The sequence below is a fragment of the Balaenoptera acutorostrata genome, chromosome 6 (assembly GCF_949987535.1).
Source record: "Balaenoptera acutorostrata chromosome 6, mBalAcu1.1, whole genome shotgun sequence".
NCBI lineage: Eukaryota > Metazoa > Chordata > Mammalia > Artiodactyla > Balaenopteridae > Balaenoptera > Balaenoptera acutorostrata.
Genome location: NC_080069.1, coordinates 123,625,557 through 123,647,780, shown reverse-complemented (window position 1 = coordinate 123,647,780; position 22,224 = coordinate 123,625,557). Strand labels below are relative to the sequence as shown.

General features: G+C 61.1%; 2 protein-coding genes across 4 annotated transcripts in view; one reads left to right on the top strand and one right to left on the bottom strand.

The window, feature by feature from the left end:
* Positions 1–30: 30 nt before the first annotated feature.
* REXO4 (REX4 homolog, 3'-5' exonuclease) lies at positions 31–8,930 on the bottom strand. 3 transcript variants are annotated; one of them, XM_057548207.1, is made up of 8 exons: positions 8,522–8,930; positions 6,762–7,093; positions 5,185–5,322; positions 4,783–4,976; positions 3,504–3,592; positions 2,393–2,467; positions 1,794–1,926; positions 31–1,174 (listed from the first exon to the last, which is right to left on the bottom strand). In XM_057548207.1, the coding sequence occupies exons 1-8, from the start codon at positions 8,747–8,749 to the stop codon at positions 1,071–1,073; spliced, it is 1,293 nt and encodes a 430-aa protein (XP_057404190.1). In that variant the 5' UTR covers positions 8,750–8,930; the 3' UTR covers positions 31–1,070. The 3 variants fall into 3 exon arrangements, with proteins under 3 accessions (XP_057404190.1, XP_007194466.2, XP_028017764.2); XM_007194404.2 differs by having other exon boundaries at positions 1,794–1,868; XM_028161963.2 differs by lacking the exon at positions 1,794–1,926.
* Positions 8,930–22,224, top strand: part of ADAMTS13 (ADAM metallopeptidase with thrombospondin type 1 motif 13) — a 32,266-nt gene continuing 18,971 nt past the window's right edge. The window contains exons 1-12 of the mRNA XM_057548206.1: positions 8,930–9,079; positions 10,241–10,553; positions 10,934–11,000; positions 14,632–14,807; positions 16,751–16,834; positions 17,107–17,231; positions 17,353–17,499; positions 18,844–18,984; positions 19,595–19,757; positions 20,538–20,642; positions 21,478–21,629; positions 21,749–21,812. Of these exons, the coding sequence (XP_057404189.1) occupies positions 10,455–10,553; positions 10,934–11,000; positions 14,632–14,807; positions 16,751–16,834; positions 17,107–17,231; positions 17,353–17,499; positions 18,844–18,984; positions 19,595–19,757; positions 20,538–20,642; positions 21,478–21,629; positions 21,749–21,812 (1,323 nt within the window). The 5' untranslated portion in view covers positions 8,930–9,079; positions 10,241–10,454. The remainder of the gene's footprint in view (positions 9,080–10,240; positions 10,554–10,933; positions 11,001–14,631; positions 14,808–16,750; positions 16,835–17,106; positions 17,232–17,352; positions 17,500–18,843; positions 18,985–19,594; positions 19,758–20,537; positions 20,643–21,477; positions 21,630–21,748; positions 21,813–22,224) is intronic.

Below are 22,224 nucleotides of genomic sequence, written 5' to 3'. Positions count from 1 at the left end.
AGGAGCAGTGAGACCTCTTCAAAGAGCAAATTAAGTAACAGAAATTACTCGTTATTGGAGTAACGAGACCGTCCATGGAAACAGCTGACCTACTGTTCTCCTTCCAGGAGCTGGTTTCTTACGCACAAAGTGTGCTTCAGAAGCTGGAAGAGGCCTCGCAGCGCAGCTCCGACGGCGGGCAGTAGGCCTGCCCCAGGCAGCCGCCCGGGGAGCTCTGTCTCTCCCTCCTCATGCTGTACCTGCCGGGGCGCCCAGTGCCGCAGGGCGTCTCCTTAGGGGTGGGGGTCAGGGAGAGGTGTCACCCAGGACCAGCAGAGGGACACAGCAGTCCCCTCAGACACTGAGCCTTCACAAGCTCCAGCTCAAGTAAAAACCTGCGTTTACGTCACACGACCTCCTCTGTGGGTTCGTTCTGTACGGCTGGCGGGGGCTCAGTACAGCCCAGCGCGTCACACGCTCCACTCACTGCAACCGGCTGCTCCTGTGCCAGAGAGCCCCCCGCGCCCGGGCCCGCCCGTGGTCGGAACGTCCACCCTCGTCGGGGAGGCGCCCACCTCTGGGGAGAACCGTCGTCACCGCGCTGGGCAGCCCGAGCTCCCCTGGCCGGCTGTGGGCCCCGACCCACAGTTTAAACTTGTGTGCAGGGGGTGAGAAAGGAAACACCGAAAACCCCTCGACGAGGCTGCCGCCGGGCTGCCCACAGCCGTGCGGTCCAGGCTCGAGTCCGCGGAGTTCTTTCCTTTCCGTTGGCCAAGGCAACGAGGGAAAGGGGCCTCCTCAGAGGAAGGCACCGCAGACCTGGGGACAACTAGGCGCCTCTGGTCCTGGGACCCGGGGAGCCCCCAGGGACAGCCCCTCCTCCCGTCCCACGTGCGGGGATGAGTCTCAGATGCCACAACCAGACGGGAGACGTTCTGCTCAGCAGCAAGCACGCCGCGCGCCCCTGCTGCCGTGATTCTGAAACCTTTCCATAGGGTCGCTGCGCGGGGGGCCTCCATCTGTCCGGTGACTTGGTCACAGCTGCCCGTGAGCGTGGGCGCGGCACAGGACGGGGCTCCTGCTAGGCGGCGTCACCGTGGGCCTTGGAGGCCGGGGGCCGCCGGTCTCGGGCGATGCTCTCCCACTCCTTCTTCACCAGGACGTACAGCCTCATCGCCACCTGCGCGTCTTGAATCTGGGGGACATGGAGCGCCACCATGACTGTCCCGCCGGGCGACAAGCACGGCCACGTACATGCCAGTCCATCCCACAGTTCCTGAGCCCTGGCATCAGACGCGGACGAGTGAAGGAGAAAACTGATGAGGGCAGTGGTCCCGCACCACGGCCCTCACCGTGCTTCCGCGCCCCAGCTCACAGGAGGGAGGGACCCAAAGCGAAGGGATGAACGTGCTGCCTCGTGGGTGCTCCAGACACCGCAGAACTCGGAAGGAGACGGGGTGGGGGGACGGCAGGCCCTGAGCTGGATGCTGGGGCACAAGAGCCCAGCGGCTGGGCTCCGCGGGCCAGAGGCCTCACGCGCAGTCCTAGAGGGCCTGCAATCCAGACTGGGGCCTTTGTCTCTGACTACCGTACACTAGTAGCTTTCTGGTGTGAAGTATTAGTTAAACGTAACCACTTACAATTTCACCGACACTCTGCAGGCCTATTGTGCCGTGTCACTTATCACGACCGGGAGCCTCCTAAACGGAAGCCGCCCAAGGCCCACCGCGTTTGTCTTCAGGTGACACTGCACCTCACGCACGAGGCCAGGCACAGCCCGCAAGCCCAAGCACTGTCGCCCAGGACACACTCACCGAGCAGTGCTCTGCCTGCTGCACCCGGATCCCCAGGACTCTCTCCGCAAGCAGCTTCAGAGACGGCCGTCCACTCTGCCAGGGGAGAGGGCAGCGCACAGCCACGCTCGGGTGGGGCCTCTGTAGGCCCTGCCTGGGCAGGGGAGTTGCCCGCTGAGCCCCGACCCAAGTGACCTTCACTGTCCCTCCCACCGAAGTGCCCGCGGCCCTGCGGGCTGGTGACACCCGGTCAGCCCCTAGAGGAGGACCAGGAAAGGACTCTGCCATCTCTGCCTTCCGGCCTCAGGCCGCCCTGCTCATTTCAAGGGCAGCTCTGCCTCTGGAATAGACACGATGGCGGCTTCTTGCCCTCAGTCGGGGGTCTAATCACAGAGATCAGAGAGTGGAACTCACCTGCCCTCAGCGACACTAACTTTAAAGGTGGCATGTGGCAGAACTCTTTTTCTTTTAAGATTCCTTTTAGTTGTAAAGGTTAAAAGGAAAAACCAAACGAAACCCAACACCTTTCCTCAGTAAGCTGGCCTTCAGGGACCAGAACCGACGATCACGTGAACCGAGAAACCGAGCTACGCTGTACAGAGCCGCGCGGTTCCAAGTACCTTCACTTGGCTCCGGAAAGGTTTGTACTTCTGAGTGTCCCGGATCTTCTTCTTCGGGTGACCGAGAAACAGCGCCTGGAGGAGAAAACAGGACGGGCGTTTTGTTGTTCATCTGCAGCGGCAGATCCCTTCTACCAAACTCCAACACATAACACACGTGCACACACAGATAAAACAAGCACTGATGCGAGCCGGAACTTCTGAGGGAACATCACCACGGGAAAAGTGATGGAAGGACCACGGGCATGAAAACAGCCTTGAAACCGGGGAAGCTGGAGACTCGTCACCAAGGAGCCAGCAAGCGGCTGGAACGTGAGCCTGCGCAGGTCACCAGGGACAGGGAGGGCGCTAGGAGGGAGCACGAGCTTCCGGGGCCCCTGAGGTGAGAACGTTTATGACAAAACGCGTCTCCGTGGGCAGAAGACTTGTTGGTTTTTAACAGTTCAAGCTTTACTTTCTTTCTTTTCTCTTTCGGCCACACTGCGCGGCTTGCAGGATCTTAGTTCCCGACCAGGGATTGAGCCCAGGCCCTGGCAGTGAAAGCACCAAGTCCTAAACACTAGACCGCCAGGGAATTCCCTCAAAATTTACTTTTAAAAGACATTTAAGACCAATTTTACGGGTCCCTGAAACACTGGAGGCTGCCAAGCTTCCAGGAAACACCGTTTGAAAAGCTGCAGGCCCAGGAAGGACAGTCTCCCACCTGCCTGCCCCGAGCTTCTCATCCCAACAGGTGGGTCAGCTCTGCCCACAGCAGGGACCCTAAGGGGCAGAGGCTGAGCCCCACCCTCTGGGGCACGGGAAGGGGACCCTCCGAGCCTGCCTGCCGCCCGCTGTGCTGGCCGCCACGGGCTGGCCTGGGACACGGGGACTGCCCAGTGGCTCCGAGCAATGGGCGCCGGGGATGATCCCCGACAGGAGGGGCTCTGCCCTGGGAGGAGCGGCGGCCCACCGGGCGGGTGAGGGTGGCAGAGGCAGCGCCCGGCTCTGCCTACGAGGGTGTGCAGGGACCCGCTCCCCCAGCTGACACGGTGGGCGCATCACCCAAGTCACGGAGAGAGCGCGACCGCCTCGGACACCGCGTTACGTAAGAGGCGCCCGGAGCCAGCACCTTCAGGTCGTTGTGCAGCGCGTGTCCGACCAGAATCCGGCCCTTCAGCAGGTCTGCCACCTCCTTCTGGACGACTTCAAATTCTTCTCCTGGAAACAAAACAGAGAAGCGGTTTTTAGTGACGTGTCCATCACCGCCGTGCTGAACGAGAGGCCCCCCCGCTTAGAGCTGCGAGGACAGGCAGGCGGGCCACTCCGCTCAGGAGGGTGATGCCGAGGCCGAGGGGCCGCCCTGCACCCCGACCGGGGAGGAGCGGGGCGAGCACACTCACGGCCCCCGGCCAGGGCAATGCTGACAGCTGAATCTAACAGTAAGAGACCAGGGCGTGTGTTTGATGTCTTTCCAACCGGAGACAAGAACGAGGCAGGGGTGGCCCTCGCCACAGACGGTGAGAAGCCCGGCTCTAGACCCTGGGCTCCGGAGGCAGCTCTGCTTGCTTTTTCAGAGCGGACCCCTCGGGGCCACCCCCTCCCCTCACGCCCCAAGGGAAGGGCTGCAGCAACCACGCTTGGGCCCCGCGCCTCTGCCCACCCGCGACCCAAGCAGGACCGGCAGAGCCTGGGTGGAGATGTGGTCGGGCCCTGGGGCTGATGATCGGCCGGGCCACCTCGGGGGCTGTGCTCCAGGGAACCTGAGAGGTGCGGAGAGCAGAGAGGACGCAGCCAGAGGACGACAGAGCCGCCGCCTCAAGCCCCTGCTCCCAGGACCTCCCCAAGCCCCAAATCTGGGGCCCCCCGGGGGCCTCTGTGCCCTCCCCCCACAGCCTGTCCGTCGGCAAACCCTACGGGCTCAGCGTCCAGGCTGTCCCCCGAGCTGGGCCAGGGCTCGCTGCCTTGCACAGCCACCTCCCTGACCAAGGGCACAGAGGACGGGCTCACGCCCCACCCCCGCACCCCACCCCAGCCGATGCCCAGCACCGAGGCCCCCCCCCACGGAGGGAACCCACGCCAGACCAGGCCCCTTGCTGCCCACGGCCTACCCCCAGTTTCCGAACCCTCGCGTAGGCCTGGGAGCCCCTCCAGCCTGTCCCGCCTCCCACCCCTTCCCCACCCCACAGCGGCCTCATTCCGTCTGGGAACACTGTCCTGGTCTTCAGGTCGGGTGGCCAGCAGGCAGCGAGGCCGGCGCAAGCGGGTGCGGGAGCCTCTGAGCCCACCCGCCCGGGAGGGAGGAAGACCGCCGGGCTCTCGCCGCGCCCGCGCCTGCAGCAGAAAGGGCCGCAGGGAGACACGGAAGGCGCTCCAGCCGCCCCCGCCGCGTGCCGCGCTGAGGCACCCACCCTGCGCCAGGTCGTCGGGCCGGATCCCGCTGACCGCCGTCCTGTAGTCAGTCACCGGCTGGGTTGGCTTCACGTACTTGTCGTAAACACACTTCCCGTACTGGTTCACCAGGGACACGCGGGCCACGATGCTGTCCTCCCCCCTGGGGCCCACGCCCACCATCTCACAGTCCGCGGCTAAGGCTTTCGTCAGGCTGCAAGAGAACCAAAGCTCCAGTTCAATCCACCCGCGGGACCCAGGAACGGGCACCACCGCTCAGTAACGTGACAAGGACGGGTCTCAGCCGGACGCCGAGAGGCGCCTGCCCAACTCAACGGGAGGAGAGGGAAGTGGGCCCTTCCTGAAGACCCCGCCCCCGCCCCCCCGAGGCGGAGCGCGCCCCGCGGCCCTGCCCCGCGTACCCGCCGAAGGCCCGCTCCTTCACCAGCGTGATGCTGCTCTCGCTCTGACCCAGCCGCTTCCTCGCTATCCTGGCTGCCTCCGGGCCGATGGCTGCTTCGATGTCCGCTGGGTCAACGTCGTCAAACCAGATGTCTTCGCTAAAAGGCAGAGGGGAGAACGGGCTGAGCGCGGGCAGGCGAGTGGGGTCTGCTCTTAGGGCAGTCTGGCCCCAAGTGCCTGGCCGCCAGGCCACCGCTCCGGCTATTGTGATCATCTTGGCACTTTCCTTTTTAATTACTCATTAGGGACTTCCCTGGTGGTCCAGTGGGTAAGACTCTGCACTCCCAATGCGGGGGCCTGGGTTCGATCCCTGGTCGGGGAACTAGATCCCACATGCATGCCGCAACTAAGAGTCCGCATGCTGCAATGAAAGATCTCACGTGCTGCAACCAAGACCAGGCACAGCCAAAAAATAAATTAAAAAAACAAAAACACTCATTAGCTGAAACTTAGGAACTACAGAGCAACAGAAAGAATATAAAACAGAAATATGCCCCCCACCTCCACTCAGGTGTACCGGCTGCTAACATTTTCTTCTCAATTACAAAACTAACAGTTCAGTTATGAAACATTTAAGAACCTCAGAGAAACACGATGAGTGCAGAACATAGACACAGAGCCCCGCCACCTTGTCCCCGGGCCGAGCCCTGCAGACAGGGACGCCGGGCAGGGACGGATAGCGGCGGCTCGTGACTGTGTCTTTTGGGCTCAGCGTCCCTGTCATCTCTTTAGAGACAGCCTCCTGCGCTGACTGGACGCGCCTCTCTGGCCACCTGCCCCCACAGGCTTCTCCCTCCTTGGATGTATCCCAACCACACTGAGGGAATTACTGAAATAATTTCAGTGCACCGTCTGTCCCACTCGAGACAGAGGGACCTGTCGTGACTGCTCCGTTTCCAGAGAGCGTGCCTGGCGCGGCGGCAGGCACTCCAACTGCTCTTTCCTGAAACCTTCAGCGATGGCGTCCTCAACCCCAGGCAACACACAGCCGGACTGACTGACAGACGCGCCACCTCTGGCTGAGCCATTCAGAGGCAGCCTCCCTGACTGACTTCTGGCCCTCCCCGGGTGGGTGACACCACAGGGTTTGCTGAGTATCCACCAGGCACTGGGTCACCACGCTGCACCTCACAGACCCACCGCAGGTAAGCACACTGAGGCTGCGGGCACGTCGGGAACTTGCCCCAAGCCACCCAGCTAGCAAGACGCGGGAATCGGTTTCACACTCGGGTCCCTGTGGCTTTGGCGTTCATTCATTCCACAAACCCTTCCTTGGGGCCTCCCACGTGCCAGGCCCTGTTCTGGGCCCCAGAGACACAGCAGCTATGAAACAGGCTCTGTCTCCCTCGTGCCCACGTTCCAGGGGAGACAAATAGTCAACAAAGACACCGGCAGCACCAGGGTAAGGTGACGGAGGGGCCAGCAGGCTCGGCCTCCTTAAGGGGACAGGCCTTAGCCGCTGTGACCTGGCTCTCGGCCAGGACGCTGACCAGGCCGAGCCCATCATCACAGCCGCGCCAGCCCAGGCGGTACTTACTCGGTGGGCGGGACCGGAGGCAAGGTGGCGGTCACCTCCTCAGCTTTCCACTTCTTACGTTTGACTTCTCGTTTCGGGGAAATGTCATCATTGGTCCTTTTCTTCGCTCCTTTCTCATTGCGCTGTGCCTGGATCTTCCTGTTCACCAGACATCCTGAGGGCACAGAGCTCCCTGCGGCCTTGGGGTCTGTGTTTTCTGTCCCCATCTCATCTCTCTTTGCTTTACCTGAGATCACTTTCCTGTTTTGTTGGACACTTTGGGGCTGCTTTTTGGAATCCGTCTGAGAGAGAACAAGAGGCTCTTCCGGGGCCTGTGATTTTTGTTTCAGCAACTAATGGAACCCAAGATAAAATATGCAACACATTTTAATTTGGAAAACATGCACAAAGGGTTAAGAAAGCTTATACGTGCGTGTGTGTAGAAGCAACCTGTTTCCACGTGTAGAGCTAATTCCGTCACCGCTCAGGCCAACGAGCTGGTGCACGGCAGCCGCTTCCTCGATCAGATTTCTTGGGTTGCTACTGCTGTGAGGGTCTCAGGAAGAGAGGGGTGTGTCCAACGAAAAGTGGCTGAAAAAGCGCTGGCAGCCGCACCCCCGCTCTCCTACACGGAGGGCTGAGGTCTCCCAGCCCAACCTCCTCTTGTGTGCAGGTCCCCGGTGTGGCCATTCTCAACACGGTTAAGACCCTGCTACCTGGCAACCAGCTGAGTGATCAGGTGGGTTTCTACTTACCTGTTCCCACAACGTTTAAAGAACAGAAGAATGTACTTTCTTGTATGAACTGGAGAAAACGCAAAGTTTTTTCCATAATAAATATCCCTTTGCTTGCTTAGTTTTGCTTTACTTACTTGAGAGAAAGAGATAAAAGTTACAGCTCAAGAAGTCAGAGAACCCGGGGTTTACCGGAGGGAAAATTTCATCGGCCTGTGTGTCAAGACAGGAGAATGCTTTGGACTCTGCCCTAAGATGCCCGGCTGTGTTAAGAAGCTCAGAAGCTCTTCTGTTCTCGCTCTCACTCTGAGGATCCCTCCGTAACAGATTTCAGGAACTAAGAAGAGACTCTGAAGGTCAGTAGTAGCAAAGAGCACAAACTCGCGCCCCACAGTGTGAATCTGCACCCCAGTCTGCCATCTGCTAGCTAGCTGTGCGACCTTGGGTCAAGTTCCTTAAACTCTCTACCTCACCTAGAAAACAGCGATAACAATAGCAGCCAACTCCAACGGAACTGCAGAGAACTTATGAGTGAAGCACAGCAAACAGCATTTAGGAGACAGTAACCTGTAATCTGTAAGTAACTTTGGACCACTGATTCCGAGAGAGACAAGAGGTACAACACGGCATTACGAGCAGGGACTTGGGCGTCTGACTCCTGGTTCTGCTGACCCGGCTGCAAACCTGGACACCTAAGGTAACCTTTCTCGCCCATTTCCTCGTCTGTAAAATGGAGATAATTAAGGACTCTATCTCAGGGCTGGTTAAATAAGAACACATGTAACTCAGCCGGCAGCGTCCGCACATTTTAAGAGCTCAGTAGCCGGCGGCAGTTGTTGTCAACTCTCACCTATTAAAGGTCCAGGATGTTGCCAGAATCCTTTACATCAAGTCCCTGCCATTCACTGGCCTGCGAGCTCGCTGCCGCCCTCAACAGGCCACCTCTCGGTGAACCGCTCAGTCCACACCGTTCACGCCAATCTGCGCTCCCCTGGACCCCACAAGCCCTTCTCCGTTTTTCCATCCGCGGGGCCCCCGCGGCCTTACCTCCTCCTGCAGCGCCTTCCAGTTTTGGGAAAAGTCCTCCGGTGCCTTTGGAGGTCGCACCATCACCACGCCGGGGCCGTTTCCCGGCTTTCTGCCTGCTTCTCGCGCTTTGTTCTTCCAGAATCTTTTCTTCCTGTTTTTCTTCCGATTCGGCTTCTTGACGAGCCCGGGCTCAGGCGCGGGGTCGCCCGGGGCGCGCTCGGGAGCCAGCACCCTCGCCTTCGCCATCCCGGCACCGTCCCGGCCCCCGCGCCCATCCACGGCGGCGCCGCCGCCCCGGAGCCGAGCTCTGCTCGCCGAGCACAGGTCCCGCCGGACCCCAATTCGCCGGCGGCGGGGACAGCAGCTGCCCGAGAGCCCGGAAGCCGCCCCGCGCGGGTCTCCGCACGTGAACGCCGATCCCCGGAAGTGCCCTTCTCTCCCCGACCTGCTGGAAACCGGGCCTTCGCCTCTGGTTCCGCACGGCCGGGAGCAGGGCGGGGCTCTTTGGCCCCCAAAGAAAAGGGCTGCCACCCCGGCGAGCGGCGTCCGCGGTCAGCGGCCCAGGATCGGGTTGGCGTAAGCCCGGGATCTCCCCGAGGGCCGGCCTGGGGCCGAGAAACTTGGGCGCCGGAAGGGAACTGGGGGGGCCGCCGTCGGTGTAACACCGCGGCCCGGCCGGCGGAGGGCGGGGCAGGCGGCCGCCAGGGGGCGCTGGACGGCCGGGTCTGGGAGCGGCGGGTGCGGAGCGGACGTGCAGGGACCCCGGGTAGCTGTCTCCCGCCCCGCGGTCCGAGCCGGGCCCATCTTCCCTACGCGGCGGGGAAAGTGAGGCCCAGAGACGGGAGGGAGGACCCCAGGTCGCACAGCCTGCTTTCCCAGGGCCGTAGTTCAGCAGCATCCGATAACAATGATAAGCCTTGTAACAAGTGTTGTACTGTATTATTTTGTGTGACAACAATGGTAACAAGTCACTTGCACACCATGCCTTGGCTCTGGATCAGCGACACAGGTGAGGCCTCCACTTCCCCAAAGCTTCCATCCCAGGCTCTGTACGTGCGTGGGGGCCTTCAGGAAAATACAGATGATAAATCAACAATTTTGGATAGTAGTAACTGCAACGAAGATGATGAAGTGAGATACTGTGGTACGGACTTGAGGAGGAGTAAGACTACCCAACAAAATGCAGGATGCCCAGAGAAATAGGAATTTCAGATAAAGAATGATTTTTAGTATAAAAATGTCCCATATATTAGCTGCAATTTGGGGGGCATACTTAACACCAAAAAAAAAAAAAATCTATTGTTTACCTGAAATTCCAGTTTCACTGCTGTCCTGATTTTTATGTTCTAAATGTGACACCTCTCTCTGGGGGGCCACTTAAATGGTGCCACGAGGGAGGCGACATTTGAGCTGCAACTGGAGCAGCAAAGCACTGGGCGTATTTGAGGAACGGAAGGCAGGCTGGGTGGGGGCGGTGGCTAAAGGTCTGTGAGCACTGTGGGGACGGCTGGGGAGGCAGGCAGAGGGCTGGTGCCACCGTCCTGGTTCTGTGGGCAGCCGTCGGGCGCAGGCACAGCGCAGGCAATAGCTGAGAGGGAGGGAATGAGGGCGGAAGAGCGGGGACAGGTCATGGAAAGCAGGGCGTCCGGAGGAAGCAGGTGTGATGCTGCCTCAGCCAGCCGGGAGCCACAGTCACACAGATGGGAGATGAAGCCCACCCCCGCTCTGTGCTCCCAGGCGCAGGACCCGTGGCTGTGCTCCGAGCCAAGGCCCAGCCCAGCGCGAGGCCAGGCCGCGGCAGGAGGAGCCTGCAGGCCGCCCAGCCCCTCGGCCCCTGCCCTGGGAGGAAGCGCCCACGAGTAAACACAGCCTCAACGTCCAGCCCAGCGGGTCTGTCGCATTCCACGCCGGCCAGATTGCAGTCACCACTGCGCTCTCCCTTCCTGGGAGGATGAGTGAGCTTCGCCTCCAGGGGAGATGTGTACGGGCAATGCTCATTTCTGTGCTCCTCGTCCTCCTGGGCTGCTGGGGACTCCCTGATTTCCGGCAGGTGGGTGGATCCGAGGGCTGCGGTGCTGGGGGAGCCCCGCGAGCTGGGAACCTGGGCTCCGCTGGGTGCTGAGGGTGGGTCCCTGGGGGAGAAGGGGCTGCCCGACAGCCCTTGGGCCAAGTGGGAGGAAATCCGAACTTGGGGTTCAGGGGCCGAACTGGGCTCACTGGAGAGGGAGTTGGCCTCGGTACTGTCCACCCACCTGATGAGGGGCGGACCCGGCTACGCCGGTGTCGGTGGCTTGCCCCCTCTCCATCCTGGGCCCCTTCTCCCCCTCCTGGGCCCCTTCTCCCCTTCCCCCCCCCCGCCTGCTCCTTGTCTTGCTTCTCCCCCACACCTCCTTCTCCCTCGTCTCCCCTCACTCATTCTTTCTCCCACAGCAGTTTCTTCAGGCTTTGGAGCCAGAGGAAGTGACCGCTTACTTTGGCCCTGACGCTGCCTCCGAAGGTACTTGTCCTGGCGTCTTCCTTGCAAGGGGAGTTTCTCAGAGCCTGCAGGGGGCATCTCACCCTTGGGTCAGGGACCTCGGCTTTTCAGTGGCTCAGCTGAGAGGAGGTCAGCTGCTGCTGTCACCCAGTTAATTAGTTCCGTTACTTCCTGCCAAGTCGATAAAAACTGGTCTGGGTGTCCTGGGCCAGGCTGGGGTCGTGACCCTGGGATTCTGCTCAATATCTCAAGGGAATGGGCACTAATTAGCTGGTCTCTTCCACCCCTGGGCCTCCCTTTGGGCCGACTGTCAGGAACTCTTGCAGTTTCTGGCCAGGATGTAAACATTTATCTTTTCTGTGAGACACAAGAAGGGCGCTGGGTCAAGCGCCAGCCAAAGCCTTTTCCTGTCGCTCGTGGGCCGTGTCCGTGGACTTCTCCATGGTGCCAGTCCCCTTTCCGAGTAGGGACATTGGTGATCCAAAGGCAGGTGGGGAGCAGAGGCAGGGTAGGCTAGTGGTCAGGGCGGAGGGAATTAGGGGTGTCCCACTCGTGCCTGCCTTCTCTGTGGTCGGGGCCAGATGCACGCTGAGCGCTGGCTGGGGTCGCGCTGCGGGCAGGGGGAGCTGCGCTGGAGGGCCGAGCAGGGGGGAGCGAGGGGCCTCCTATCTCCCGCAGCGCCCCGATTCGACGTGGCCCCGCTCACCTGCGTCCGTGAGCCCGAGCGTGAGGCCGAGGACGGGCGCGGGGGGCTGCCCTGCAGGGCCCCGCGCTGCTCCCTGGCAGCCCTGGGACGGCTCTTCTGGGCCTCCTCGCCACCTCCTTCACCAGCGAGCGTGTGGTCAATGCCTCCCTCCGGCTGCTGGGGGCCCCCCAGCCCTGCCTCACGGGGGGCCTCTCCCTGCTGCCCCCAGGCTAAGCGTCCAGGCTCACCTTCTTCTCGGGCTGTGTGGTGAGTGGGCGCCCAGGCCGGCAGCAGGGGGAGGTTGTGCCATGGGGACCCCAGTGGGGCAGAGATGCCTCCAAGCCCCCATTGCACAGCCAAACGTGAGCGCGACACCACTTAGACCTCAGCCAGACTCTGACGCCGTGGGGGCCTGTTCCTCGCAGGCTCAGAAAAGCCAGCTGAGTTTCCCAAGGCCACCCAGCTAGCAGGCGGCAGAGCTGGGTGCAAGCCCGGGGAACAGGGAACGGAAAGACGGTGGGCCTTGCAGTCAGACCTCTGAGCTCAGACTCCAGCTCTGCGCCTTAGTACAGGCGACCTTGGGCCAGGCACTCCCTGGACGTCAGTGTCGTCACTGATGGGACTTCCCAGGTGGTCCAGTGGTTAGGACTCGGCACTCTCACTGCGGGGGCCTGGGTTCAATCCCCGGTCGGGGAACTAAGATCCCACAAGCTGCGAGGCCAAAAAGAAAAAAAGAAAGAAAGATTAAGAAAGAAAGAAATGGTGAAGGCAGCAGCACTAGCCTCTTGGGTATCTTTGGGGATTGTCACGCGTTGTCACAATGCGTCACTGAATGAGCCAGAGCCATTTATGTTATAACCACCCCCCTCCCCGCCCCATTCCAGGGTCAGGAGGCCCAGCCTGGGTTGGAACAGATGCCACTCAGGGCCCATCTGGTGACGGGCAGTGCTGTTCATTAGCGCAGGCCTAGCTAGTCCCTCAAGACCCCCTCCATTCTTGCACACGCGGGGCCCCGCCGGGATCTTTACCGGGCCCTGCAGACTGGGGCCTGGAGGCCTTGTGCGTGGCGGGGACTGGAAACGTGGCTGGGGGGCCTGGCAGCAGGTGGTAGGCAGCGAGCGCAGCCCCCAGAGGGCGCTGTTCCACACAGGTGGGCTCTCGGACCTTGGACTGGGGCAGGAGCCCTTGGAGGGGGCCAGTCCATGCCTGGTGCTGTGATGGCCCTGCATGGGGGACGGGGCCGTGTGCACCAGGCGGCTCTCTCTCCTCCAGGAGGGCGACATCCTGGTGGGTGCAGACAGGTTCTATATCCAGCCGTTGAGGAGGCGGCACCGGGAGCTGGTGCCTCCCTGGGGTGGTGCCCAGCCCCACCTGATCCACAGGCCCACCCCCGGGGGCACCCACGGTTCCAGGTACAGCTCCTGGGAGAGGGAGGGCGGAGCTGCGTCAAGAACAGCTCTGCGGGAGGGACCAGCTCTCCTGATGCCTGGGCCCAGCTCCACCAGCCACCTTCGTTAGCACGCAGGGGAGTGCCCAGCTCACGGGCAGGCCAGGAGAACGCGTGGCCACCGGCCGTGGCCCCAGGCCGTCTGCTTGGTGGACGGGTAGACCTCCCACCTCTGAACAGCCATTCACAGTTTACAAAGCGTGTTCACAGACGTGCACCTTGGAGCCTCGGGCGGGCCGAGGTCAGCGGTTCCTGATAGTTCCGATGCTGCAGATGGGAACTCAGAGGCCCAAAGATGGGAAGTGGCTGCCGCAGGCCTCCAGGATGGCTCCAGGGCATGGGCAGGATCGGGCCGGCTCTGCTGCCACCACGCCCGCGCACGCCTTCCCCAGGCTGCGCCGGCTGCAAGCGGGGTGTGGTCCTGGGCTTTTCTTGCCATCTTGGGGTGACCCCCTACTCCAGTGTGCGCCCAGCGTGGGGCTTTGGGGTGACCAGAAGGACATAAGAGCCACACAGTAGCTGTCTCCTGGCCTTGCACTGCCCCGAATGCCCAGGCAGCAATGGGATCTGGGCCCGAGGGGTGGAATGAAACGTCTCCACCTGAGACGGCCATCCTCCCAAGACCCGGCCGCCTCTCCTGTGAGCTGCCCGAGCTGTCAGTTCTAACAGTCACAACGTGAGTGACATGCGAGAGCTTGGGACCTCTCACCCTCTGAGAGTGTTTCCTCCCGAGGAGCTGGGAGGGCCAAGATGTCCCACATGAGCTGGTGGGTGTCTAAGGGCGTGAAACCGTGGGTGCTGAGGGGCCAGCTGCAGGAGGGCCAGGGCAGAACTGCCCACTCAACATAGAAAACTAGCTTATGGTTACCGGAGGGGGAGGGGGGAAGGATAAATTAGGAGTTTGGGATTAACAGATACACCGTACTGTATATAAAATAGATAACCAACAAGGTCCTACTGTATAGCATGGGGAACTATACTCAAGATTTTGTAATAACCTTGGACTTCCCTGGCAGTCCAGTGGTTACGACTCCGCGCTCCCAATGCACGGAGTGCGGGTTCGATCCCCGGGCGGGGAACTAGAATCCCGCAAGCTGCGCAGCGTGGCAGAAAAAAAAAAAAAAAGATTTTGTAATAACCTATAAGGGAAAAGAATCTGAAAAAGAATAGACATATACGTATATGTATAACTGAATCACTTTGCTGGGCACTTGAAACTAACACAACGTTGTAAATCAACTATGCCTCAATAAATATATAAACAAATAAATAAACCAAATGCTTAGCCAGTTAGTGATTAAAAAACAAAAAAGAGGAACCGCTCCCTCAGTCTCCCTGTGCCGGGAGACAGGCCCTCTCTGGCTCCCCACATTCCCTGTGAGAAAGCGAGGGTCGGGCCCATCCACTCCCTCATCCCCACAGTAAGCGGTGCATCTCCAAGCCCAGGAGTGCAGGGTGACGACGGAGGGGCCTGGCCATGGGGGCCGCAAGGTCAAAGCCGCATCTCACCTGCTCTCTAGGACCCTGGCTCTCGGCCCTGTACCCCGCCCCGCCAGGCCATCCTCCCGCCCCTCGCCTCCGGAGACGGGCTGCCAGGAGCCTCCTGCACCTGGAGCTGCTGGTGGCCGTGGGCCCCGACGTCCACCAGGCTCACCGGGAGGACACGGAGCGCTACGTGCTCACCAACCTCAACACGGTGAGTGCTCGCGTGGGGAGCGGGCTCTGTGGGCGGCGCTGACCCAGGCGAGGGCTCAGGAGTCCGGCGGGGCAGTGGCCGTCCACGACCAGCCCGTCCTCGGGAGCCTCTGGACACAGCGCCCTGCACCCGGGGCTTGTGCAGAGCGTCAGTGAGCTGGCTTATCTGGGGGGTTGAACTCAGTGTGAACCTGAGGCTGGGGTCACACTTGGGGCTCAGGGCCCTGGGGTGGGGAGAGGCGTGATCTGTTCTTTCTCCCTTACCCCACTGGGGAGTGCAACCCCCAGCCTCTTGCTACTTGGGTCCCTTCGCCCGGGGACCCTCAACCCTGGCCTCTCCCCCAACGTCCCTTTGATCCATGGGCATGTCGGCCAGCACTGCCCCGGCAGCCAGCCCGGCTGCCCCACACCAGGCTCTCCCAGTGCCCTTCTTGTGGGTACCCCCATGTCCGCAGGCCTCCCCTTCACTTGGCTTCTAAGGGTAATGGTGGGGCAGGAAGCACAGCTCCCACTAACCGTTACCTCGGAGAAAAAGAGGCAGCACGGAAACAGGTGACTGCAACACCTGATGGTCACATTCAGTCTGACGGGCTGTGCCCGACCACGAGCGCATTCACATGTGAAACACACACAGACACACGTGTTCTAGGCGGCCAGGTACGTTTCCATAACGTCAGGAGATTAATACCACCGCTGGCAGCGGCAGGGCCGGCATTGCCCCCCTGGTAAGTTGGCCCCAGAGGGCAGGCAGCCATCCTAGAACGTGGGGTCCTTAGTACCATCTTGTCCCCGGCCTCAGGTATGCCCAGCTATTCTGGACAGAAGGAAAAGATCCCCCAATCTCAGAGCCGTGGGCCCTCCGACACCTCTCCTTTCCCATATGTTCTCTGGGCCTCGCACCCTGGAGGGAGTCTGGGTCCCAGAGGCCACACCCATGCAGCCCTGACCCCTGGAAAAGCTGGCTCAAGTCCAGGACAAGCCTGCTTGGGTTTCCACCTGCCGACTCCAGAGGTGGAAGATGTTCCCTCTAGGTCACTTGAAAGCTACTGTTTTCAAAGTTTGGGGGTTCCCCCCACCTCGAATATGCTGAAATTTGGTAATCGAACCACACTCCCTGTGGTCATTCGACATGTTTTATGAGGGCCAAGGATGGTCAGGTGGCAGATTGCAGACTGGCTCCTGCCCAGATGGTACCAGTCGTGGTAATGGCCGGTGGCGTGACTGGGCACCCACCTCATGCCAGCCGCACTGTTCCTAAGTCTGCCAACAACCATGGGAGGCCTTCTCTCCATTTTACAGATGAGGAAACTGGGGTCCTGAGGTCAGTAAACAGGATCCTGAGCATACAGGTAGGAAGGGGCAGAGCCTGGGTTCAGACTCAGGTCAGCTGAGGCCGGTGACGCCACGTCCTCTCTCCTGGGTGCCGTGTCTCATTTAGGGGCCAAGCTGGTGCGAGCAACCGCAGTGCAAGTCGACCACAATCAGCATCTTGGCAGATGTACCAGGAGAGCTGGCAGCCTGGTGGGGGGAGCCTTCTCGTTGGGGTGCCCAGGAAAGGGCTCACGGAGGGGGAGGAGGCCCTCGGGCTGCCTCGTGGAGATGAGCAGCTTAAGCGAGCAGGGGTGACAGAGGTGTTTCAGGCAGGTGGACAGAGATGGGAAAGGACACGGTAAATCCAGTCCGAGAGAAGCCACGTTTGAAAGGAATGTTCTAGACTAATGGCAGTTACTCGCATCCCATTGTTTCGGGGTTTCTCTGTGTTGGCTGACCTTCCTTCTGACTTTCTCCATGGCTGGCTCCCAGGCCCAAGGACTAGCATTTCGGGTGCCCTCCCTGCTGATGAAGCATCCTCTCCAGGCAACCCCCCCTCGCCCCCGCCCTGGGCCCCCGGAAGTCAGCAGCGCCCACACACACGTATCACCTCTCCCGCCTGCCCTTCCACAGGGGTCAGAGCTGCTTAGGGACCCATCCCTGGGAGTTCAGTTCCGAGTGCACCTGGTGAAGATGGTCATCCTGACGCAGCCTGAGGTAGGCGCTGAGCTGGACGCCCAGTCACTGGGAAACCGGTTTCTGCCTGCGGATATGCACGAAGCAGTGGGGGTGATGGCAGGGCTTCCCGCCAGCGGGGCTTGGACCTGAATTCCAGCTCTGCCCTGGCACGCGGCACTGCTGAGCCTCAGTCTCCTTATCTGTAACATGGGACAGTAATAGGGTTGTTATGAGGACTGAGATGGCAGCAGTGGTCCGCGCCCTGCTTGGGGCGGATCCCCTACATGTGCGCTCTGTTACCGGTCCCTCAGGATGCTCCAAATATCACAGCCAACATCACCGCATCACTGCTGAGCGTCTGTGAGTGGAGCAGGACGGTCAACCCTGAGGATGACACGGATCCCGGCCATGCCGACCTGGTCCTCTACGTCACCAGGTAGCCGAGCTCCCCACTGGCGTGCCAGCCTGCCGGCGAGCTGCTCCCACTCTCTGCAAAGGTAGCCCGGCGGTGGGCAGGTACTTCAGCACTGCCCGGCCATCTGTTCTCTCTTCCTGAGGTTTGACCTGGAATTGCCTGATGGTAACCGGCAGGTCCGGGGGGTCACCCAGCTGGGTGGCGTCTGCTCCTCCTCCTGGAGCTGCCTTATCACTGAGGATACCGGCTTCGATCTGGGGGTCACCATCGCCCATGAGATTGGGCACAGGTAAGAGGCCCCAACCCCTGTCCCCAAGCTCCAGACAAGGACGTGACCTGGGCCCCCAGGAGGGGAGGTCATGGCTGGCAGTGGTCCCTAGAAGAGCGAGCTGAAGGAGCCTGTACTCTTGACCCCAATGGACTAGGGAGGGTGGGCGGGGGCAAGAGCTGGGAAATCTGATATTTCTTCATTACCGAAGGATTAAAAGAAAAAAAAATTTTTTTTCAAACTACAAGCAAAACAAACTTAGGAGTTAAGAAGTAATTTTTGTAGGAAATTCAGGTAAAGAAAAAGCAGGCTGCAAAAATTATCCCAAATCCCACCACTCAGAGAAAACACCCATCTTTTCTTTACACACACACAATTTTTTATTTGTAAATTTGGGATTATGCTGTATATTGGTTAACTGCTTTTTTATGTGACAATATATCCCAAACATTTCTCCCAAACATTCTCTTACAACATATATTGGTTTTTTTTGTACGCACCATAATTTACTTAATTCATCCCCTCTTGTTAGATATTTAGGTTGTTTCCAGACTTTTCCTGATACGACTGCTATACATTCTGCAGGCAAATCTGTGCTCCTATGTATTATTCACCGGGAGTGGAGGGTTTCTTTCCTTTTTGATTTTTAGCCTTTTAATTATGAAAGTATATACCTGCTTGCTGTAAAAGTTCAGAGTACAGAGACTTCTAAAGTGAAAAGTGGGTGTCTAACTTCCTTGCCCACCAGCCCCCCTCCCACCCGCAGGCCTTTCGGCCCCCCTGAGAGTGCTGAGGGGTTCCCACACCCACCTCCACGGACAAGGCTGGGGCTCGTATCCCCTCAGCAGCCCGCGGCTGCGCACCTTCGCTCTCAGCTCTGCACCTCCGTCTGACCTCTCACCCAGCTGACCCACCACCCATCACAATTCCTCCATCTATCTTGTTTGGAGGAAAAAAAGGAATTGAAAACCATTGCCTTCCACTGGGAGCAGAAACATTGGCCAGAGGTCCGACCTTTTCACTTCACCAGTACACATTAAGTCCGTGCATTTACACACCGAGCCACCCCCGTGTCAAGAAAGCCGTCAGCAGCAGGGCCCCAAAGGCCCTCGAGCCATGGCCTCCCACGCTTAAAACACCGTGGATGAGTTTGGCCTGAACATTTTAAAAGCCTTTTGATATGTATTTGCCAAAGGAGGCGGGAGCCACCAGGCCGGCCCAGCGCTTCCTCGCACAGGAAACTGAGGCTGGGCGCCTGCACGACGCGGCCCACCGCCGGGTTAGCTGGTGGCGGGGCCGGGGCGACCCCTGTGGGAGTGGGGGGGACCCTGGCCACCGCCGGCCTCAGCGCCGCCGCCTCCGCAGCTTCGGCCTGGAGCACGACGGCGCGCCGGGCAGCGGCTGCGGGCCCAGCGGCCACGTGATGGCTTCCGACGGCGCCGCGCCCGCCCGCGGGGGCCCGGCGTGGTCCCCCTGCAGCCGCCGGCAGCTGCTGAGCCTGCTCAGGTAGCGGCACCCCCCAGCACCGCCCCTCCCTACGCCCCCATCTCCGCTTCGCGAGCCCCCCTCCTTCCCGTCCCCGGACCCACCCCTGCATCTGCCCTCAACCCTGTGTCCACTTCCGTGGCGTCCCCGCGCCCACCTCTCCACGGGCTCCCAGCACGTCTCAGGAGGCACTCGTACATCCCGCCTCTGCCCACCCCTCCAGCCCTCACCTCCTCCCGGCATCCACCCCTCCACCTCTCCCCCCACCCCGCCCCCGCCAGCCCATCCCTCTGGCCACTCCCATCCCGCCCACGCGCCACCTCCCTCCTTCTTTCCATCCCGTCCCACTCCTGCGCCCACCCCTCAGTTCTCCCCTGTCCACTTCCATCCCTTCGCAGACCCACTTCGCCAACCTCCCCCGCCCCCTGCATCTGCCCCTGCATCCCCCCCCTCCCCTAGGCTCGAGCCTTGTCCTAGCCCAGGGTCAGCTCTTGGTGGGGCACATGGGCTGAGAACTCCCGTCCTCGCCCACCCGACCCGCCGCTTTAAACGCCCCCGCTTCCCGCGCCCACTCCTCCATCCCGCGCCCACCTGGTGTCCGCCCCGCGCCTGAGCCGCGGCCTTGTCGCAGCGCAGGACGGGCGCGCTGCGTGTGGGACCCGCCGGGGCCGCAGTCCCAGCCCGCGGGGCGCCCTCCCGAGGCGCACCCCGGCCTCTACTACGGCGCCGACGAGCAGTGCCGCGTCGCCTTCGGCCCGACGGCGGTCGCCTGCACCTTCCGCAGGGAGCACCTCGTGAGTCCAGCAGTGGGTGATGCGCACGGCCACCCCGCCCCTCCGCCTCTGGGCCTCCCTCTGCCCGCTCCTGCCCCCCTGCGCACTGTGAGACCCCACTGGCCCAGACTGTCAGGTGCCTCTCGAAATTCTCAATTTTTGAACAAGGGTTCCCACGTTTTCCTCTTGACGAGGCCCCACAAATTAGGTAGAGCTGGTCCTGATAGGGCCCCCGAGCCCATGGACCTTGATCCTACGTAGGCAGTTACCGAGGGCTTCCCACCCAATGGGGGCTGGAGGGCTTTCCAGAGGAAGTGACCTCCGAGCTGAACCCTACAGCCGGAGTGGGAGCTGGCAGTGGGAGGGGAGGTGAAGGGGGGCAGGCACCCCAAAGACAGACTCCCTTCCCAGGACTGCACAGGACTTGCAGGCACTTTTGCCTTGGTGAGCCCTTTCCCCCTTGTAAAACATTAGGAATTATATCTTAGCGTTTTCATGAAATACAGAGTTTTACGTGTGTTGTTATAAATACAGTGTTATTATATATTAGCATATTCTCTCTGATCTAAAAGATCATCTTTTTTCTTCTGATTTTAAAAGAAATGAAAACGTTTTTGTGGGCCCTGGTCACTGCCCCTGTTCGTGGTGGAGGAGTCCTCCACGGCTGTCCTCTCCACCCACCACTGCGCAGGGAGCCGGCTGTGTCACTGTGTCCTGTGGTCTGCGAGGGACAACGATGGCTGGACACTGACCCCACAGGCCCTTGTGGCCCCTCAGTTGGCCATCTGTCTCCCCTCTTAGGACACGTGCCAGGCTCTCTCCTGCCACACGGACCCCCTGGACCAAAGCAGCTGTAGCCGCCTCCTTATTCCTCTCCTGGATGGGACAGAGTGTGGCGTGGGGAAGGTCAGAGCGGGGAGTGAGGGAGCGTGTGAGCGTGTGTGTGTGTGTGTGTGTGTGTGCGTGCGCTCACACACGCTCACGCAGACCTGCAGCCTGCAGCCCTCAACCTGGGGTGGGAGACAGGAGGAGCTCAGTAAGCTGGGGCGTAGGGCCCTGGACCTGTTCTGGGTCCCCGTCAGGACAGGTGGGCAGCAGGATGCCCGCGTGCACACAGCGCTCACCTTGCCCTCTGCAGGCGGTTCAAAGCAGCTAACAGCGAAGGCTTGTGCCTGACTCTGCTGGGGCGGGCGGGGCATCTGGCCCGCCCGTCAACCTCCTGGCTGTTCCAGAGAGAGCGGAGCTTGAGGGACAGTCACCCCGGGCCCCGTGTGGCGGCCTGGAGACAGGGATTGGGTAGTCGCCCGCCACCCAGAGGAGGCAAAGTTTTCCCGTGACTGCGTGACCACCGCCCCCCCGCCCCCGCCGGCCTGCAGCGGCCACCTGACGTCCTGCGCCCGGCCCAGTGCCCCTGTCCCCCCACTGCCTTGCGTGGCCCGCCCTTCCTCCGGTCCCTATCCTGTGGGAGGGGCTCGGCCCTCTTCTGTTTAGCACTGGCTCCAAATCAGGATGGGGGTCCAGTGCGTGTGTGCGCGTGTGTGTGTGTGTGTGGGTGTACCTGTGGGTGTGGGATGCCCTGGGTGTGGGGTCCTGTGGGTGTGGGATGCCCTGGGTGTGGGGTCCCTGTGGGTGTGGGATGCCCTGGGTGTGGGATCCTGTGGGTGTGGGATGCCCTGGGTGTGGGCACCTGTGGGCGTGGGATGCCCTGGGTGTGGAACGTGGTGCTGTCCTTCTCTTGCAGTGGTGCTCCAAGGGTCACTGCCGCTCTCTGGCGGAGCTGGCCCCCGTGGGGGCGGTGCATGGGCACTGGTCCAGCTGGGGTCCGGGCAGTCCTTGCTCCCGCTCCTGCGGAGGAGGTGTGGTCACCAGGAGACGGCAGTGCAACAACCCCAGGTGCCGCGCGGGGGGCGCTGTTCCGTGGGCCGGGGAGGTGGCTGCTGCACGTTCCCTGGCGGGGGTGGGGGGGCGGGGGGCCGCCTCACCTCTCACCCATGTCTCGGGGGCCTTTTCAGACCTGCCTTTGGGGGGCGTGCGTGCGTAGGTGCCAACCTGCAGGCCACGATGTGCAACCGCCAGGTAGGCCTGCTTCCCGGGCAGGGTGAGGGGGGGCCGTTGGCAGCACTGGGTCCGGAGGAGCCCGAGGGCCAGGGCGGCTGTAATTTGTGGTTCACACAGTGTGTTTTGAGAGTGAAGGTGGTGCTATTGATACCTGCCCTGGGACCACTGTGCATTCTCCAGGACGGTCCCACCACTGAAAGCAGCCGCCCTGAGGTGTCCCCCTCCCTCCCTGGATGCCACTGCCGTGCAGGGCTGCCCGTGTCTGCGCTGAGAACAACCCTCCTCCCGGGCAGCCAAGTCCACTACCGCCAGAGCATGGGCAGTTCTTCTAGTTATAAGTTCAGGTGAATTTCACCTAGCATGAAATCAACCATTTGAAATCGTGGAGTTCGGTAGCATGTAGTATGTTCACAGTATCATGCAACCACCA